At 44.5% G+C, this 18,550-nt stretch overlaps 1 protein-coding gene across 13 annotated transcripts in view; it reads left to right on the top strand.

The window, feature by feature from the left end:
• Positions 1–18,550, top strand: part of AKAP13 (A-kinase anchoring protein 13) — a 227,406-nt gene that overhangs the window by 133,170 nt on the left and 75,686 nt on the right. For 2 of the 13 annotated variants that reach the window (XM_075506253.1, XM_075506252.1), the window contains exon 1: positions 17,171–17,920. The exons of 10 other annotated variants lie outside the window; for them this stretch is intronic. In XM_075506253.1, the coding sequence (XP_075362368.1) occupies positions 17,840–17,920 (81 nt within the window). In that variant the 5' untranslated portion in view covers positions 17,171–17,839. Of the gene's footprint in view, positions 1–17,170; positions 17,921–18,550 lie in introns of those variants that run through there. One more of the 13 variants, XM_075506254.1, reaches the window with a different exon arrangement.

Below are 18,550 nucleotides of genomic sequence, written 5' to 3'. Positions count from 1 at the left end.
TGTCACCCCCCTCTAGTGGCTGGTCCTTAGGAGGAGAGCCTGGTGCCAGTGCTGGTTGTTGCTCAAGTCAAGTAGTAGAGAGATGCTTCACGGCTCAAAACTGCTTAGCCTTGTTGGTGACCCAAGACGAGGGGTCATTATAGTTCTCCAGGCTCCAATTTATTTTCTTAGGAAATAACTTCTTTAACAAACTGCTGACCTTCAGGACCTGCCAAAATTCAGGTCGTTTGTGCGCACTGAAGTCCATTTTCTTCATCTGCATGTATGTGCATATGTACGTACTATGGGATGGTGATTGCAAGTCCCTGTTTTCCAAAGGGCTTGCAGAACAGCATGGGAGGCTTCCCAACAGCATGGGAAATTTCAGAGCGAGTGGCTGAAGTGTTAGAAACAAATCAGAGCGGGGTCCCGCGGTGGAAAATGCAGCCTTAACAATAGGCTGCATCCTCGCCCTGCCTCTTTAAAATCATTTGTGTAACTCTCTCTTTGTAAATGTTGTCCTGTAACTAGAGTAAACATGGAAAAAAACAGCCAAAAAGGAGCCTGCCCTAAGCCTGGCATTACTGCTGGCGGGTGACACGCACATACCCACTGGGTCAAGGCTTTGGACTAGTCATCTGCAAGGCCCTTTCTCACACCCACCAGCATCCTGTGTCTGCCCCGGATGCTCAAAGCTGGGGCTGGAGAGGTCTAGGAGGAAATTGTGTCAGACAGTCAGCCCCTGAGTAAATTCATCGCTGTGCAGAATAGCTCGCCCTGGGTTTTGCTGTCTGTTCTGTGCATCGCTGCATAAGCCAGAGTCCAGGGTACATGCTGCAGAGAGTTAGAAGAAAAGCGGGGGGGAGGGAGAAGAAATCCAAGCCAGTCTGGGATTCTTGTTTGGCCTTTACTATTACTCATGCTTTGATATCTGTAGCAGGAAGGTGTTTATACAACTGTTGTGGCAATTTTTTTGTCCTATGCTTAATTTCTCTGGGCGCTGCAGTTCCGATGCCTTTTTCTCCCGCACGCGGCTAATCCTCAGCTCGAGACAGTCGTTTCCAAGCTCAGTCACAGGATTCACGGATGTTAGCAAGAGAAGCAGGAACGCGGACGCCGAGCCAAATCCCCGACTCAGCACAAAGATGCTGCTCCCAGGTTTGGCTCGGCGCGAGCCTGCGGCAGGACGGGGCAGATGCAGGCGCCCACGCCGCCCCCTCGGCTGGCTGTGGCCGCAGGGCTTGTGCTAGCCCTCGCTGATCTCTAGAGATGGTGAGTTACTTCTCCTCCCCTGTGCCTTCCCCTTCAGCCACTACAGGCAACGTTTTCTGGAGGCAAAGATTGCTGCGTGTAGCCCTGATACTCTGTTTTTTCATCATTTCCTAATTTCCTCTAATAAAACATCTTGCTTTGCCATCCTCCTGGTATCGGCTGCAAAGGAAGTTTATCCCTCAGGTTTTTCACACTCATTTTAAAAGTGTCAAGAGCTACCTGCAGTTTTATTTACTATCTGCAAATACTGTTGCCTCAAAGGCAGAGCTGTGTATATGTTCCTGGCGTAGTCTTGTGATGGATGCAGATTGAAGACAACTGTTTAATAATTACGAACCTTCTGCGATGCTTGCTTTTGGCTTGCTTCAGACACAGGGATTCAGTCATACAAATTATTTAACATCAGTGTCTTAAAGTAGCTTTCCGAGGCCCTTTTTAGGATCAGGACTTCGTGATTTCACGAGTTTGTAAAACATAGAGCTAAAGGGTTTCCAGTACAGAAAATCCTGGTTTGGAGTTCTCTTCCAGTTGTTAGATACATTCATTTTTATGCAGTTATGAAAGTATGGATCCATAAAATAATGGATGTGTAAGACTGATACTGTGGCAAAGGACTGCTGGCATTGAATATTGTACCTTGAGAAGGAAAATACTGTGCTGTTTTTGAATGGTTCAGTCTCCTGTATTATATGGATTCTTTTATTTGTGTTTGAAATCTCTTAAAAGTTTTGTGGTGTAACTGTTGTATGGTAGACATGGTTACTGCACACTGAATTCCTGGTCTAAATATAGAGGAAATTAAGATGATAACATGGGAGACCAAATGTGGATTTTTCGATGGAGACTGCGTTATTATGACAAATGGGTGCTTTGGTGTATCACGTCACTGGGCTTTTATCCTTCTGAAGGAACCTGTCTAGCTCCATTCTGATATGTTGGAAAGTGAAGTTGTTACCCTACAATGTAGAGAAGCCAGCATTTATGTTTTTCTGTCGACTTATGTTTTTTGCACTTCATTGGTAGTTAACACCGCCTTAGAGAAAAACCTCATTAATACAAGAAATAGGTTTTTAATTATATTACCATACATTTGTTCTGGGGTTTCGTGCGGAGTCATGGACTGGTGCTTCAGTTCTCTTGCCATCCTACACTAACCACTATCCTACGTGGCAGGTTTTTTTAAGTATAGTTTTTCAGGATTTGGCAAAGCTTTTTGGGACAGTTTGTGCCAAATCCAGAAAGTCTGCTGAAAGGTGAACCGCAGCGAGAAGTGACACGCGGAGGGAGAAAGCCCTTGGGTACCACTGGGTCATGGCTTCAGCAGCGACAGCCGCTGGTGGGCACGGCGGTTCTCCTCTGCCATGTCAGCACAAGTGTTTGGGAGGTCGTACTGTGAACGGGCCAGGTTCAAAAGTGAGATGAGACCTGGGCAAAGCTTTTGTTCTAGATTCAGAGCAGTGTCTGCCATTTGGGGAGCTTTGGACTATAACCGTACGCATGGGGAACAACTTTCTTCCCACTTTTTACTCTGATGGAAGAGCCATAAATGAGATGCACCATTTAGAAGGTGAGGTGAAACAAGTTGAGACTGTAGGAATGACAGTGAAAACTTTGAAGGGTGAAAATAGTTAATTCTTTGAGTAAGTTACTGTAGGAAGGTGTTAGCTCTCCATTGCTTCAAGTGTTCCTGTCAAGACTGGATGTCCTATGAGCGATACACTGCAGCTCTAAATAAACTGCCAAACCAGCGCTAGAACTGCTGTGGGGTTACATTGCCTAGCCTGTGTTATACTGGAGGTTTGTATAGACTTGGCATTTGCACCATACCTCCTGTCTTTAAGATCCATGTTAGAAGGTGAAACCTAGCAGTGCAGTCTGAGTGCGCTCGGATAGGTACAACTATCTGAGAGATGAGCAGGACTCTTGGCTGCTGATGAAGAATTATGGGCTCCAGCAGTATCCAGGCATGGCATTTCTGACTTCATCTTCCAGCAAAGGATGGAAAGAATGGTGCGAGAAAGAAGAAAAAAGTAAAGGCCAAAGGAGAGAGAGTTGTATGTAGAGCTAGAGTGGAGATTAGAAGGAATACTTCTTAAGTGTTTCCATTCAGGCAGTGTGAATAGTTACGAAAATGTATTTGGAGTTTTACCCAGTACTGTTAAAACTCTTTCCATGGAAACATGAAATCAAAATGCATTTAGCCTTGCGGTAGTCACACAGACTCCCCTTTCTGTTATCATTTTCAGTCCATTTTTTTTCTTCCTCCACCCTTTTTAGGTGGTCCATCTTCCCTTATTACACCGTTTTCATGCAAAGGTGGAAATCTCAGATTTTTTTCCTCCAGCACCTCTGCTGTTACTGCTCGGTGTCATGTACACATCCTGGCGTGGCCCAAGTGACTCGGCTGTGTTGCAGAATGTTTCTGGGATCAAACTGTTGTTAAAACATCAGATGAGATAAAAGCCTGGAAGATATCTAAATGTTTGCTTTTCCATGCAGCATCCTTGCTCACGTTGAGCAGATTGACTGCTCTCTGCTTTTGTCAGGGACATCTTCCCCGTTGCTTTCTGCCTGGTCTGCACTGTGCAGAGCAGTAGTATGGGGCAGTTTGGCGGTGTTGGAGAGGGCTTTGAGCTTGGGACTGTGAAACAAGAATAGTGTTGCAGTGGATGATTAAAATATCTTAGTCTAAACAGAAGGACTGAGTGATTTGGTATCCAAGCATATGATATCTAAAATAAAAGCACTTGACTGGTATGGAAGGGATTGGGTTTGGCCAAGCAGAGGCAGCTGCAAGTCAGAATTTAGCAACCCAGGGGTAGAGCAATGAATTGGTGTTGTGTTTGGCTGTGGTCAGGCATAGCTGTCCTTACTGTCATGGTAGCAAATGCATCAAAACTTTCAAGGAAAGGAAACTTTTGAATTTTGCTAGAACGCTTTTATTAGTTATCGGTCACACCGAAGAAGAGGTGATGTCTCCAAATGCAGATCCTATAAAAAGCATGGACAGTAGCGACTTTTTTGTGGAGATCCCAGAGCAGGTAGGCGTAAGAGATAAAAGGAGAGTTTCTTCTCACTGCCGCTTACCTCCTTCCATCACCAGTTTGTTGTTTTTACTCCTGTGGTCTGTGTTTTGGACTTCTGCTTTGGAATAACCCCAACATGGAGGCTGTAACAAGAATGTGACAGAGTTTTGCAATGGTTTAATAAAATGTACTTGATCAGCTGTATTGGAATTAGCAGATGGGAGCAAACTCTATACCAGGCTTTCTTTTGCACTTGGTCTCTTGCAGCTAACAAGGTTCTTCTCCTTCCACCTCCTCTTTCTGCTTCACTTATGCATTAAATTTATGCCTATATAAGCAGGTATTTGATGTAGCTAACTTTCTGATTTTCTCTTAAGCAGTGGTGAACTTAGCTGCTCCCTCCCTTCTTGCTTACTGTGTTTGTCATCGTGGTGCCAGCGGTGTACTCGGCAAAAATGAAGCTGGTAGCTGTGCCCAGGAGGCTATTCCAAAAGATAGAGCCTATATTTCTGGGTTATCTCATTTGCTTTCTCTTCTGTCTGTGTAGTTTGAGTCAGAGGAATTGTTGCTAGCCTGTGTTTAACCCGAGTTACGCTGCTCTCCTTTCAGAGCTGCAGAAGGACCAATGCTTGGCTTATGATTTTCTCAGCCTGGTTAGCTATTGCTTCTCCCTAAAGACTTTGCCTTGATTTACGCCCTCATACCATTACAGCCATGATAATAGTAGTTTCACCTTATTTATGCACTTAGTTATTTGGGGGCATATTCTTACCTGCGGGAAGTACAGCACCTTTTTCAAATACCGCGTGCCTCCCTGTCCTGAAGCATTTCCATCTTCTCTACTGCAAATACTAATACTGTGTTTGCAAGTACCGTGGCACTGGGTCTGCCTACCTCATTTACCAACTGAGTATGTTCTCCCTTCTTATATGTTGTCCTTCCAGTTGGTGAGATAAGAGGCAGGAATGTGAAGCCTCGCCCTCGCTAACTCATTAGTCTGAGCCCTGGTACTGAGTCTGCTTAGCATCAAGTGACTTGTTTTTCTTCTGTCTGAGACTGTACTTACCTCCATAAATCACAAGAAGATCATAATCCTGACTTACTTGACACTGAACTTTTGCTTGGTTTCTTAACACAGCTGGACACATTAAATGCCTAAAAGTGGTTGGAAGGGATATTATTTCCAAAATACACATTTTCAAAGGCTGGAGGTGCAGTTCTCTGAAACATTGGTTTCAAGTTGAGATCTTGTGCTTGGGAATGTAGAAATCTCTTCTGCCCCTCCAAAATACTACGCTGCAGATTGCATTGATTCTTACCAAAGGCATGGACAGGGGTGGGCTGGTGAAGTCTGCTGAGATTAAAGAAGTGTTCCTTGGTGTTTTGTTCCACTACTGTTTTTATTTTTAACTCACTGACCATAACAAGGTGTGTTATGGTGTCCAGAGAAGGGCAACGAAGCTGGGGAAGGGTCTGGAGCACAAGTCTGATGGGGAGCGGCTGAGGGACCTGGGGTTGTTTAGCCTGGAGAAAAGGAGGCTGAGGGGAGACCTCATCGCTCCCTACAGCTACCTGAAAGGAGGGTGTAGAGAGGTGGGGTCGGTCTCTTCTCCCAGGTCACAAGTGATAGGACGAGAGGAAATGGCCTCAAGTTGCACCAGGGGAGGTTTAGACTGGATATTAGGAAATTTTATTTCACCAAAAGGGTTATCAAGCATTGGAACAGGCTGCCCAGGGAAGCGGTTGAGTCACCATCCCTGGAAGTATTTAAAAGACGTGTGGATGAGGTGCTTAGGGACATGGTGTAGTGGTGGTCTTGGTAGTGTTAGGTTTATGGTTGGACTTGATGACCTTAAAGGTCTTTTCCAACCTATACGATTCTGTGATTCTGAAATGCATACTTACCCACTTGCCCAGGAGGAGGTAGACAAGTCTTAGCTTCAAATGCCTGTACATAAGAGGTAAAAAAAGAGCAGTAATATACCTTTCTGAGACTTTTAAAAGAGAAAGAGGGTTGCTTTCACCACGTCCAAATATTCCCACCTGTAGATGCCCCAAGGGAGGCATTGACTGTAAAGATTGGGGTCCCGCAGTGTTAAAAAGGGAAGGGGAGGGAGAGAGTCCTTTGCTTCCTGCTGCGTGGGCTGAAATGGGGTTCAGGGCATTTTGCAAATTCTAGTTTTAATTGCATTTTGAGGAATCACGGAGAGAAACCTCTAAAGGCTTTCTTGTTCATAGCTGGATATTTGGGGGACAGCATTTGATTTTGCGTGACAAGACTTGTTTGTTTATTACTTGTTTTCTGTCTTTGAGGAAGCTGAGGTTTACTTTCTTTGTTGTAAACGATGCAAAAGGCACCCAGAAGAGGGTAGATGAATCCTTTGTTATAAATCTAAGTATATAGACTAAATAAATAACTTCTTTCTGGGCTTAAAATCCTTACAGTGCACCAGACAACAAAAATTTGCGTCTTGGAGTAGCTCCTAGAATTCTTTAATGCTGAAATATCTCCTTCGCTTGCGAACCTGGGGCTCTCCCTCCTTTAGATAAGTGGTTTCTGTTTAAACCAGCTTTTCTCGCGACTGTCCTTTTGGGCAAGGGTTGGCAGAATTCAGTCAATACCACTGGTGACACTAGGAGTGCATGGCAGAGAAATAAGAAGTTTTGAAGGTAAGATTAAACAAGACCTCTCTGTTAAAAAGAGCAAGGGGAAAAAAAAAATCTGTGCTCGGAGTATTGGCTTTCTCTGGCTCTCGACAGTTTGAATATACACTGAAAAAATGATTTTTAGAGCACTTTAAAAGCTTTATAAGTTGTTTTCTCTTTCAAGAAAACAGAATTTATATAGAAACATATTGTTTCAAGTAGCAGCCGAATTAAATGTTGAAAAATAGGATATTTTGCTTGAATGTATATATATTTTTTTTTTTAGGTAAGCATTAGTCTTCCAAGAAAAGTACATTCTGTTTTTATGCATGTCTTATTGTGAGCAATGCGTGTTCCCTATCTGGTAAGTAGTGCTGTCTGGAGCATTGAGTACCTTTTGGCAGGTTGGCTCTTAAAATATATTGTGTGTTATCTTTTACGGAGGATGTCGGCAGATGTCTGGATCCCGGCAATGAAATAGCAGGAGGGGAGGCAAGACAAACCTGGAGTTTATTGTGGAGCGCTGTTGGAAAGGGAGAGGGGAGCCAAGGAGATGGGTAGCGGGGGGTGCTGCGGGCGAGGGTTTTAGCTCCCTTGTGCGGGGCAGAAAGCAGCTATAGCCGGGGGTATTTTAAGCCAGTATTTAGGTGAATAAGTGAGATAACATAGGTGGCCATTTGGGAACTGTATTTCCTTTATTTCTTGTCTGAGGCTGGTGAGCAAGACCAGACTTGGGGGACATTCAAACTTCTTTTTCCCCAAAGTCGCAGGGGAGGGAACGGGGTGCTGACGCAGCCGCTAAAGAGTCAGGAAAGGAGACCAACTAGTATTTTCATCTAGTCTTACCAATTGACCTAGCCAAAAAAGGCATAAAATAACAACAGCTGTTGAAAAAAGTCTAAATCGTGTGCCTGTATCAACAGATGTTTCCATAAGCCATTGATTTTTAGGTTGTCCCAGCTTACATACAGTACGGGGGTGAAAAGGGTCAAAAGGGTAAAATATATCTAGGAGAGATTTCTCTACTTAGGAGAACTTTATGAGCTGTCAGTGAAGCTGTAAACAAAGTTGCACGAAAATATATAGTGGCTTTTAGTTTAAATTGTGTCTTTTTGCTTGTTACTGGCTGCTTGGGTTAACAAAGAAAATATTTTTCTTTCAATAGCTTTCAGATCTTTTGCTGGGTATTTTTTCTTATGCATCTGCATTAAATAAGCCCATTTAACAAAACCTGATCCTCTTATAAACATGGAATAATGACAGTATCCCACATATGGTTTTCATTAATTTTTGCATGTTTTGAAGTTGCCTTTTTTTCTCCGAAAGGCTAACTTCAGAAACAGCAGAGAGTAATGCTACATAATAGCCAAAATGACTAGCTGAGCAGTCAGAAATTCTAACTTGGGATAGAAGGGGTTTATAGTTAAATTATTTCACCGTTGCATAACGAAAAGAATATTTTTCTTCTGTACAGAACGCTGCTGCGTAATCTGTACTCCTCCCAGTTGCTGTTACTGGTTTACTTTGATTGAACTGGCATCAGTTCTGCTGATTATCTGCAAGCTTTCTTGCTTCTGAGTCTTGTAAATGTTTTGGATTTTAGCCTCGAGAGAGAGCTCCAGAACATTTCCCCCTTTCTTCCTTAGAAAACAAAACCAACCCTTTACTTGTAGTCACTGGCGAGAAATTTCAGATGCTCCATTTTCTTTATCTGCAATGCGGTGACCTTTGCAGCTCCTGGGATAGCCCGAAGTGGAAGGGTAACTCTGGGAAATTGCAAGGCTCCCAGATACAATAAATGCTGGGTTTTGACATTTTTGTCCCCAGTTGTCTTTGTCCATTGGCTTAAATTTGTTTATTTATCTATCGATTAAAGCTGTTAAGTGTATGGAAGTGCAGCAGCTGTGGCAGGTGGGAGATGAGAGAGGGGAGCACAAAACCCCAGCAATTAAAGTTTTCCTGAAACACCTGTATTGAGCTGACGTTCTCAGTGTTTGCAGGGACATTCCCTACCTCTAACTGAGTGGAGAAGAATAGGAGCAGGGTTTGGATCCATTATTCCAGTTAGGAATTATCCCTGCAACAACAAATGTTACTGTAAAGGGATCTTTGAAAAGCTGGTAGAGGAGATGTAGCATATTTTACTTTATAACCTTATAAATAAATATTTTATTATTTTTCTGGAGCAGTGTTAACAGTTGAGAAAATTCCTCACTAATGACAATGCTTCCACGTATCTGGCTGTTAATTATACATACATTTTATGTCCTAAAATTCCTTTAGGAATATTTTCTAAAATTGGGCTAAAGAGGAGAACTTATTTAGCATATATTGCTATAGCAGTGCATAACGATGGCTTTGTGGACTTGATGAATCCTTGCCCTTGCACAGACATCTTTAGACCAGGGGGATAAAAGTGGGGTAAAAATTGGTAAGAACAGGTTTCTTCCATGGGGTCAACATTCTTTCCTGGGCTCTCGAGCTGTAAAGACATGTTTGTTTAATATTCTTTACAGAGGACTACCAGGGAAACGCATAAAACAGTGAGCAAATGAATACTCATGTGGTCCTACAGCAGACCTCCCAGGCAGGAGCTGGAATCCGAATGCCTCCTCTCAAAGTTTGCGTTGGGTTTTATTTCAAGTTTCCAAATGCATGTAGAGAGGGCATGAAAATATTGGCTGGATGCGAGTGTAGGTAGGAGGGTGAGCTGGAGTGTCTGTTATTGCTGGGGAGAGGGGGGCTTGGCCGCACTCAGAGCATCTCAGTTACCGGTCGGGTCTGAGATCCTCCTCCCCACAAAGCAAACAGAAAAATTGGAAGGGCAAAACAAATACCACAGTGTCTTCAATCCCCTGCCTTCATTAGCAGCCAAGCAAAAAATTGACCTGGAAATATGATGGGTGCCTTTGTACAGTGCTCTGCTTTCCCACCACTTCCCCTCCCAGATTTTCAAGTTACAAGATGAAAGAAGAGATAACTTTTTCCATTTTGACAGAGTGCCTGGCCAGGACAATACACGGTCGTGTGGGCTTCCCAAGGGCTGAGTCGTAGGGACTTCAATTAAAAGGGGAAAGAAAAAAAAAAAGAAGGGAAGCTGAATCATTTTCTGGCATGATTTATTCATTTGAGTGACCCTTCTCTGTTTTTCAATTAGATTACAGTGCCTTAAACTGAAGGCATAAAAGAATGGTAAAAGTTGAATAATTTCCTCAGCTCAAGATGTGTCATTTTTATATTGTCTATTAATTTTACTCACTGATACCATACGTCATTTTTGTTGGGCTTTATCCGCCAATTCATCTATGTAATCTGCTATCCTGTCTCTGTTTTTAGCTAAATACATAAGTTCTTTAGATAGAAGCATCCACCAGGCGTATCCTGGAGCCGATCTCTTATTACGGCGAGGCATCCCAGAGCAGCTCAGGCGATGTCTGTCCGCTCCTGTGCTGTGCCTACAGCAACAGGTATCGAGCTGTTACTTTGGAAGACAAGGTGATGTTTCCTGCACTCCACAAATGCGATGTGGTCTGTCTTCCTGCACAAAAGCTCATACAGAGTTTTAACCTTGTACCTTGAACTGTGAGGCTTTACTCTTTCTGGAACTTGTTATTATGGAATAATGGAACATATGTTTTTATTTGTGTAAATCAAGACTTTCTTATATCCTATATCTACCCCAGTGATGTCAGAACATGCTTTTCTATTATGCATGGTATAAAAATGAAAAATTCCTTTGAGTTTTGCGTTTGTCAACTTTATAGGTAATGAAACATTCCCTTTTTCTTACATTTGGGACAAATGCAGTGATCTCCTACTTTAATCCTCTGTAGGATGCGTTACTAGACATGGCTTGTTTGGGTTTAGTGTGGATTGAGCAGGCCTTCAAATATTTGGTGGATACCCTGTGCAAACCAATTTTGAATGCCTTGCGTAATGTTTACGATTGTTTGAAAACTCCTATAAATACAATTCGCTATTTTAAATACTTATATCATTATCTTTCCAGATCCCAGAAATTGTAATCCTGCCTTTAGAGTAGGAGGCTTGAATCACTATAATTAGCAAAGATCATTGCTCATTGTGTGTGTGTAAAATTTGCACGTTCGTTACCATCAACTGGAAAACACGAAGGGAAATTTAAGCTAAGCTAACATGAGCAGCTTTAGTGCTGGATGAGGCCAAAGAAGTGAATGTTGTTTCTGATGACCCCCTTTGGCAGCAGCTTCGGGCTGGGCTGAGCCAGCTGTGATACCAATGCAGTATCTCGCATCCAGATGTCTTGGTTGAAAATTGTGTTATTCTTTATAAAAGACCCCAATATTTTTGCGTTTTACCTATCTGTAGATAATTAGACCCCATGCCCTGATGGGAAGTGCCTGAGCGCGGGAGCAGCCGGTGTCCCGGAGGGCACAGGGAACGTGCAGCGCAGGTTGCTTCTGGGAGGCTGATTTGCCTCTGCGGGTCATAGCTCAGGTACTCCTTGACAGCCTGTTTTGGGGACTGTTCCCACTTTATCCACTCGTGTTTTCCCATCCCCGCTTTCAGGATGCTGGAATTCACAGGGTGAAACAACATGTCCGGTGTTTGACAGCAAGAAGTATTTCTCTCAACTCCCATAACACGCTAAATAAATATCTGTGGTGTGGTCCAAGATCCCACAGCACTTCACCCAGCCAGGCATCTCGATTTGCGGTTATTTTTGGTAAAGGCAGAACTAGATGTTGAAAACCAATGTAAAGTCAGCTGAGGGGCTGCTAATCTCTTGCGTGGGATGTGTTTCTCCTGTAGCCGTTTGGGAGCAGTAGGATGGGCAGTTGACTTCCTCTGGAAGGATGTTCAGGCATGCTCCGTGGCAGACCAAAGCTTCAGCATTTTTCCGAAGGTTATTTGGACAATAGGAATTCCTGAGAAATGTACACTGAGTCTCTGAGAAATACTAGAAAAGGGAAGGTCAGGAAATGGCTGAAGGTCTTGCAAGGTGTTTTTGTATTTTCTCAAAACACGCGCGCCATGTATCCGTATGTCTGACAGCTTTCCAAGCCCTTCTTGTTCCTCCTTTGTGGTTCTTCAGCTGTTTATTAGACAGTTATCTCTTCGAGCTCGAACGCAGGCTGCAGCTGTACGGTGGTTTCTTTGGATATAAAATTCAGCTCGGTCGTGTCATCCCAAAGCACAGTATTGCTCTGCAGGGAAATGTCTGTCTCCAGACTGTTGCGTGAAGATCTGAATGATTTAAATAGGGAAGTTTTAGGAGAGTAGGGGCTGCCCAGGCTGGAGAATCAAACTTGTGTTGGTACTGTGGAAGATTTGCCCCAAGGATTAAGTCAGGCTGGTGAATATCGAGGTGTTCTAGGACCAGGATTGTGAAGATTTGTTGCCTGCAGCACTGAGCTCCCCCTTACAGCAGCACGATGCCTGCCGCGGACAGGAACCCTGCAATGTCTGATCATGGGGGACTGTCCATGTCCCTCTCCCTGACTCCTCTTCTTTCTATGCCCTGTCTCACAGGGGAATCCCAAATCACGACCAGCCTTTCGGGGCCACCCCATGAAGAGGACACTGCTCGGTGCGGCACTGGTGGATCGTGCTGCGGCCGGAGGGATGCAGCCCTGGACCAAAGTGCCGCTGCAGGGATGCAGACAGACAGGCAGGGTGGGAGCGAGTCAGTCTTGCGATGCTCTTGCAAGAATGAGAGGTGCATTATCTAACATCCAGGGCTCTTTACCAAGGTCTGCAGTGTGAGTGCTCGCTAGCATTCAGCAACTGCCTGGTCTTTTCCAAAATCCACGTTCGAGCATCCATCTCGGTCTCCTCTCACGCGGGTGCTGACCTACCTCCCGGCAGACACGATGGATGTGTGCTCCCTTCCAGATTGGACGCGCTCCTCTTACAGACTTTGCAGTATGAGAGTGCAGATTTCCTTTGCCTTATTTAGGTTTTTTGGGGAAAAAAAAAAGGGGCGGGGGGTGTTTTGTCTATCCTTGCAAGTGCCAGAAACATAAAATTTTAAAAACCCTTTCCAAAAGTTGATTTCTTTTTAGAAAAGAGTAATTGAAATTGTAATTCTTCTCTTTTACTGTCTGACAAATTTATTATCTCCTGGGTTCAGTGCCCAAAAGTGGGTTTTGACTTGCTTAAGACAGGGAGAATTTTTTCCTTTCATCTATTGCTCCATTAGTTCCTATCAGAGCCACAGTTAAAAAAGTTAATACGCTTGAGTATTTCTGCAGATTGCATCATTTTCAGTGTTTCATAACGATATGGCAAAAGTAATTTGAAACAGATAACAATAGTGCAGCCTGTTTCAGAATAACCATGATTTCCTTGTCATTAAGAGGTCTGTTAGCGGGTAGAGGAGGAGGAGTTTTATCTGGATGAGTTACAGATCATACGGTGCGACCGAGCGCCTCCCCCCCTCCTCCCCCCTTTTCCTTCCCTTGAAATCCGCAGTGCTGGACTTTGGTTTGGATATGAAACGATTGGATAATTTCAAACTCCTGTCTGCACAAAGCGGCTCAGCGCTTCCAGATGTTTTCAATAAGGAGCCCAGAACTGTCGCATCAGCAGCCGGTGGCCCGGGCTGCTGCTCGCGTCTCCGCTCCATTTTGAGCAACTCGCAGGAAAAAAGAGAATTACTGACTCATTGGAGTAGGGCTTTTTTTGTTTAATCTTTATCCTCTGATTGTCTGGTGCATTGTGTTTCTGAGCATAAATACTATATACTGTGTAAATATGCGTATGGCATTTGAGGGACTGCCTTAAATAGATGGACAAAAGAGACTGGAAACCTTTGTTCTGCTTCGTCCGGGCCGAGTCTGCCTTCTGCGTCTGCTCGGCGTGCCTGTGTGTATATAAGGCTGTGTGCAAGGCAAGATTTCTCTTGAAACAATGCAGCAAAAGCCCCACCTAATGTGGGAAGAGAGTGATGGTCTCCCAAGGGGGAGCGTGTCTGGCATATTATCTTCTATTTGTTTATATTATGTTTCTCCCCCCCTTCAACAGTAAAGTCTGGAAATGAAGATGAGATGGACTTCGGGTGTCTGTAATCGTCACTGCCCTCCTGATCTTGGCTGTGAGTCAGGAACATAACCACAGAAAAACTCTTGGAACAAATTAGGGATTTGGAAGCTTAAATTTGAAAAGAAAGAGAGAAGGGAGAGAAGAGGATATTTTTTGTTGGTTTATTTGTTTGTTTGTTTTGATTATTTCCCTCTGTGGCTGAAGGTGTAGAGAGTCCAAAGGGATCAGTTGGCAACCTTTACTAGATCAAGACACGTAATTATGGAGGAGGGCAGGTCATCATCTTGATTCACAGGTAGGGCATGGACATGTACTGAGTCCTGGGACATGTCCTGTGCCCAGAGTCACCCTGCCTGGCGCTGGCCTGGCAGCTTCCCTAGCCAGCTCTTGCCACCTGTCTGCGCCTTCCACCTGAAGTTTCTATTCCCTCCTGTCCCATGAAGGCACACGTTGGGTTACTTCTGGCTTTTGGCCATACCAAGATGCTTGTGCGTATCTCAGAAAAATTGGTCTCCTCTTTTTAACTTCCTGCTGTGAAGGTTGCACATCTCCCACGGCGTCTCTCACCTCCTTTGGCTAGAGACGTTTCTCATTTCTCCTTACCTGTAGGAAGGGTGAGATAACATGAGCCACCACAGACTGGGTGTTGATGCAGCTACAAGGCAGACCTATCGCATCTCTGTGGAAGATGCACTATCACAGTGAGGAGCGATGCTCACGTGGCAGTCTCCTCTGCAAGGTGGGCATTGCTTGAGCCCTGCAGCTGAACATCTCCTTCTGGTCACCAGAGGGGTTCTGCTGTTCAAAGGTGAAGCGCTTTGACAGAGCTGTGCAGCTGTTGTTTGGATAAATCTCAGCCTTATATACCAGCAGCCATCATTAGATTGATCTGAAAACAAACTTAACTGCTCTATCGGTTAAAAAAATACGGGTGCTCCATAATGAAACATTAGAGCATCATCGAAGTACAGCAACTGCTGCAAATTCCTTCACCTGAACTAAATTCATACACTTTGTTTATAGGTTCCTGTCTTGTAAATTTAGATTTGAGGAAATCCCTGCCTTTTATGGTAGTGTTTGAAGGGCTGGAATGCTGTCACAGCCATTTCTGATTCCTCATCTCGACAGGCACATGATTGCTGGGATTCATTACTTGTGGAGAAAACTGGTGGCTCCAGAAAGTCCCCAAAGTACTGCCACATTTCGTGTGTGTCCTAATACTGAAAGCAGAAGCTCTGCTCGCTGTTGAGGAGAACAGAGTCATTGGCTGAGACCTTGAGCCAGAGATTGTAGCTGTAAGAGAGCCTCATAGAGGAGATCCTCCTCAGTTCAGCTGGTGGTGTGGTGGAGATGAAGCTTTGGGTTGTGAGGGAGAGACTGGAGCCTAAGGAAAGTGGGGGCAGATGCTTCGCGTTGACTAGGTAAGAGCATACCTGTGTCACTTACCGGGAGGAGCTGACCCGCAGCAAGTCCCCAGCCCACTCCAGCGCATGAGGACATGTTCATGGCGTGATGCCCAAAGGCGGACCTTTGATCGGTGGCTGGCCACCGCGCCAGAGCCGTGCTGTAGTCTTAAAAGACACCCTTCTCAGTTTGCTTACTGAGTCTGCTAAGTTTAGAGAGTAATTATGCTTTTGCGTAATCTGGCTGTACGGATTGGGGGTGTCATATCCAGGAGAGCCCAAAATAGTACTTTGTGTTTCTGTAAACTCCTGTCCTTCGGTGTTTTACCAAATAGTCGTGGAGGGGAGTCAGTTCCTGTGTTACTCACAGGTGCAATGTTTTCAGGTGGCCAGAAGACTGGGTAGCACTGGAAAGAGAGGAGCTGGAGTGCCTGCTCGCAGCAGATGGGTTTAGACCTCCTTTGGAAGACTCATCTTGAATGCAAATGCTGAAAACTCACTTTTTATCCGTTTCGGCAGGTTGCAGGGTTTGAGTAACCTTTGCCAGAGCTTGAGCTGGTGGTTAAAAAGCACCTCATACAACCAGGAGACTTGGGTCACCCTGCGGGGCTGGATGAAAAGACCTACAAACCCTTAACCAAGCTCCACGAGTGGAGCAAATCCCAGCAGCAGGAAGAGGGCCAGTTCACCCAGTGCCGCGGAAGATGGCTTTTGGAGATCTGCAATTAAACGTTGGGTTGATAAGCGCCGTCTGCCATGTCTGTGTTTCCTGCTTTGCAACATGGGATTAACAATTCCTGTGTTTCCAGCTTTTCTGCCCAGAAAAGCAGCAAGTTCTGCTTGCTACAAACTCCCAACCACAGAAAACCCCCCCTTTCCCTTTTCTTCTCTCTCTCTCTCTCTCTCTCTTTTTTTTTTTTTTTTTTTTTTTTTTTTTTTTTTTTTAAACCGCCCCCATTCCCTTTTGAATCGGTGAATGAGGGAATGTCTAAAGCCAGGGAAGTATGGAAAGATTTCATCCCTGGAGAGGTCAGGGTGGGGTGGAAAGCGGAGGGGGCTGCAAGGGGGCAGTTTGAAAACAGGAAACCATGTGGCAGCGTGCACGCAGGGCCCAGCTGATGTGAATGAGCTATTGAGAGGGGAGAGACGCTCCGACTGGCCCAGCATTAGAAAGACTAAAAAACTTTAGGGTTGTTTTTTAGTTTTTGTTGTTTGGGGGTTTTTTTTAAGAAAAAAAGCTCTGCCTTTCAGGCTAGAATAAAAGAGGGAAAATTGTATTTTCTGGAGAGCACGTTGCTGAAATCTTTTGCTTTGTGTTGCAAACAAAAAAAAAAAGTAAATGGCTGATTTCCTTTTTTTTTTTTTTTCTTTTTTCTTTTCTTTCCCCCCTGTGTGCACTGATCAAATCATAAGTTTCCGTTCCTGTTTTGGGGAATTGTTAAGCCTGAAATTGTCTTTCATTCACCTGGCCTGGGGGAGAGGGAAGAGTCTTTTTACCTCTCCGAAAACACATCCCTTTGCTTCTCAGTCACTTTTTGGACCGAGCAAACACACACCGAGTGCCTGCAGCCGGAGGTGGAAGAGGCTGGCGAAGAAAAGCTGCTGCTTTTTCTTCCCCCCTCCCTCCTCTTTTATTTTTTTTTTTTTTCCTCTCTCTGAAGAGATGAATCATGCTCCCACAACTGCAAAGAAATTTTGAAAGCTGGGAGAACACTGGTGCAGGACTAAAAAGGCAAGTAGTGACGTCCCAGCCCAAATCAGGAGGGAGTGGCTTTATTTCATTATTTTCTTTCCTTTTGCCCTGTGCTGTCATTAGAAATTTAAACTTAACGCAAACCCCAGCCCTCCTGTCTGGTGAACAGTGGACCAACTTGAAAGGAGGAAAGTACCTTTTTTTATTGTTTCTTTCAGTGCACGAGAGTGTGAAAGAAAAAACACGTTGGTGACAGTATTTACCTTGGATACGGTGATCGGCTTTTTTTTTTCTTTTTCTTTTTTTCCTGAATTACACCGGTCGTGGCTGAGCCTACCTTCTGCCTTCCCTCTTGGAGCGTCAGGGTTCCTGCTGCACACATCTGGCTTTTGTTCTCTTTTTGGGCAGGATTTTCATTCTGGTGCTTTTTGGATATCAAAGTTGTCTGGAAAACTTTTTTTTATTATTATTATTACTATAACAGGAAGGCTGATACCATTCTTAGCAGTTGCAAAAAAAAAAAAAAATCCTATATGTATAAAGCTCTCTTCAAATATCTTTTGTTTGCTATAAGTTCCTGCGTTGCCTGTATAAGCAAATCTGTTCCAAGAAGACTTTATCAGCCGGTCGCAGCTCTGGGATTTTCTTTTTCCTGTTGAGAGGCTCGGACAGGCTGGTGTGCTGAGACACGGGGACTCCTCTGAGCACGTACGTGAGAGGTCTGGAGCGCGCCTGGCCGCGGTCAGCCCGGGGTTCATGGTGGGCTCTTCTCCGCCGCTCCTGGCTTTTTGGACAAAATGTACGAACGCCATAAGAGGCGATACAGCCTATGCGACATTTCCAAGGTGGACAGGACTGTAGATGTTGTGTTGTTAAAGGTATGATGTTTGTGTACACTTATTTATGGGTTCCTTTCCCCATCTCTAATGGGTCTATCTCTTCTCCGCTGTACCCGTCCCCCATGCTGGACAGTGCAGAGAGGGGGAACAGGTGGAAGAGCTCTTGCCCTTCAGCATGGAGATGGCTTTGAGTGCTATCAAACCATGTAATGCCAAATATTATTATCCCTGCAACCAGATAATCTCTTTTGGCATGCAGTCAGATACCCTTTTGGAGAGCTCTCTCTGGCCATCTTCCCTGTCCTCTGCCGTTAAACAGTCCCCTCCTGCTTTGCAACCTTCACCGCTTGCAGGTGGGTTTTCCGCATAGGGTGCCGTTCAGCAAAAGGTTTTCATTTCCACTGGTCGCTTTTGGGATTGAAATGCACGTCTCCCCTGAAAGATGTATTCTGCCAAAAAAGGCATGGTGGATCCTCCTTTGCCTCTGTTTTTTTGTTTGTGTTTGAAGGGTGTTGCTGTCAGTCTTACTGTTTGGGTGTGAGTTTTGTCTGAAGATGGGTTGGAGCACGGGCCAGGAGTGGCTCTTGGCTAATTGTCCCAGTGTGTTCCTCCTCTAATCTAAAATTAGCAAGTGCTCCACCAAATGGCACGGTGGCAGTCTGGGAATGT

The sequence above is a fragment of the Mycteria americana genome, chromosome 6 (genome assembly GCF_035582795.1).
Source record: "Mycteria americana isolate JAX WOST 10 ecotype Jacksonville Zoo and Gardens chromosome 6, USCA_MyAme_1.0, whole genome shotgun sequence".
Lineage (NCBI taxonomy): Eukaryota > Metazoa > Chordata > Aves > Ciconiiformes > Ciconiidae > Mycteria > Mycteria americana.
Note: the sequence above shows the minus strand (reverse complement) of the source record. Positions and strands in the feature narration are given on the sequence as shown.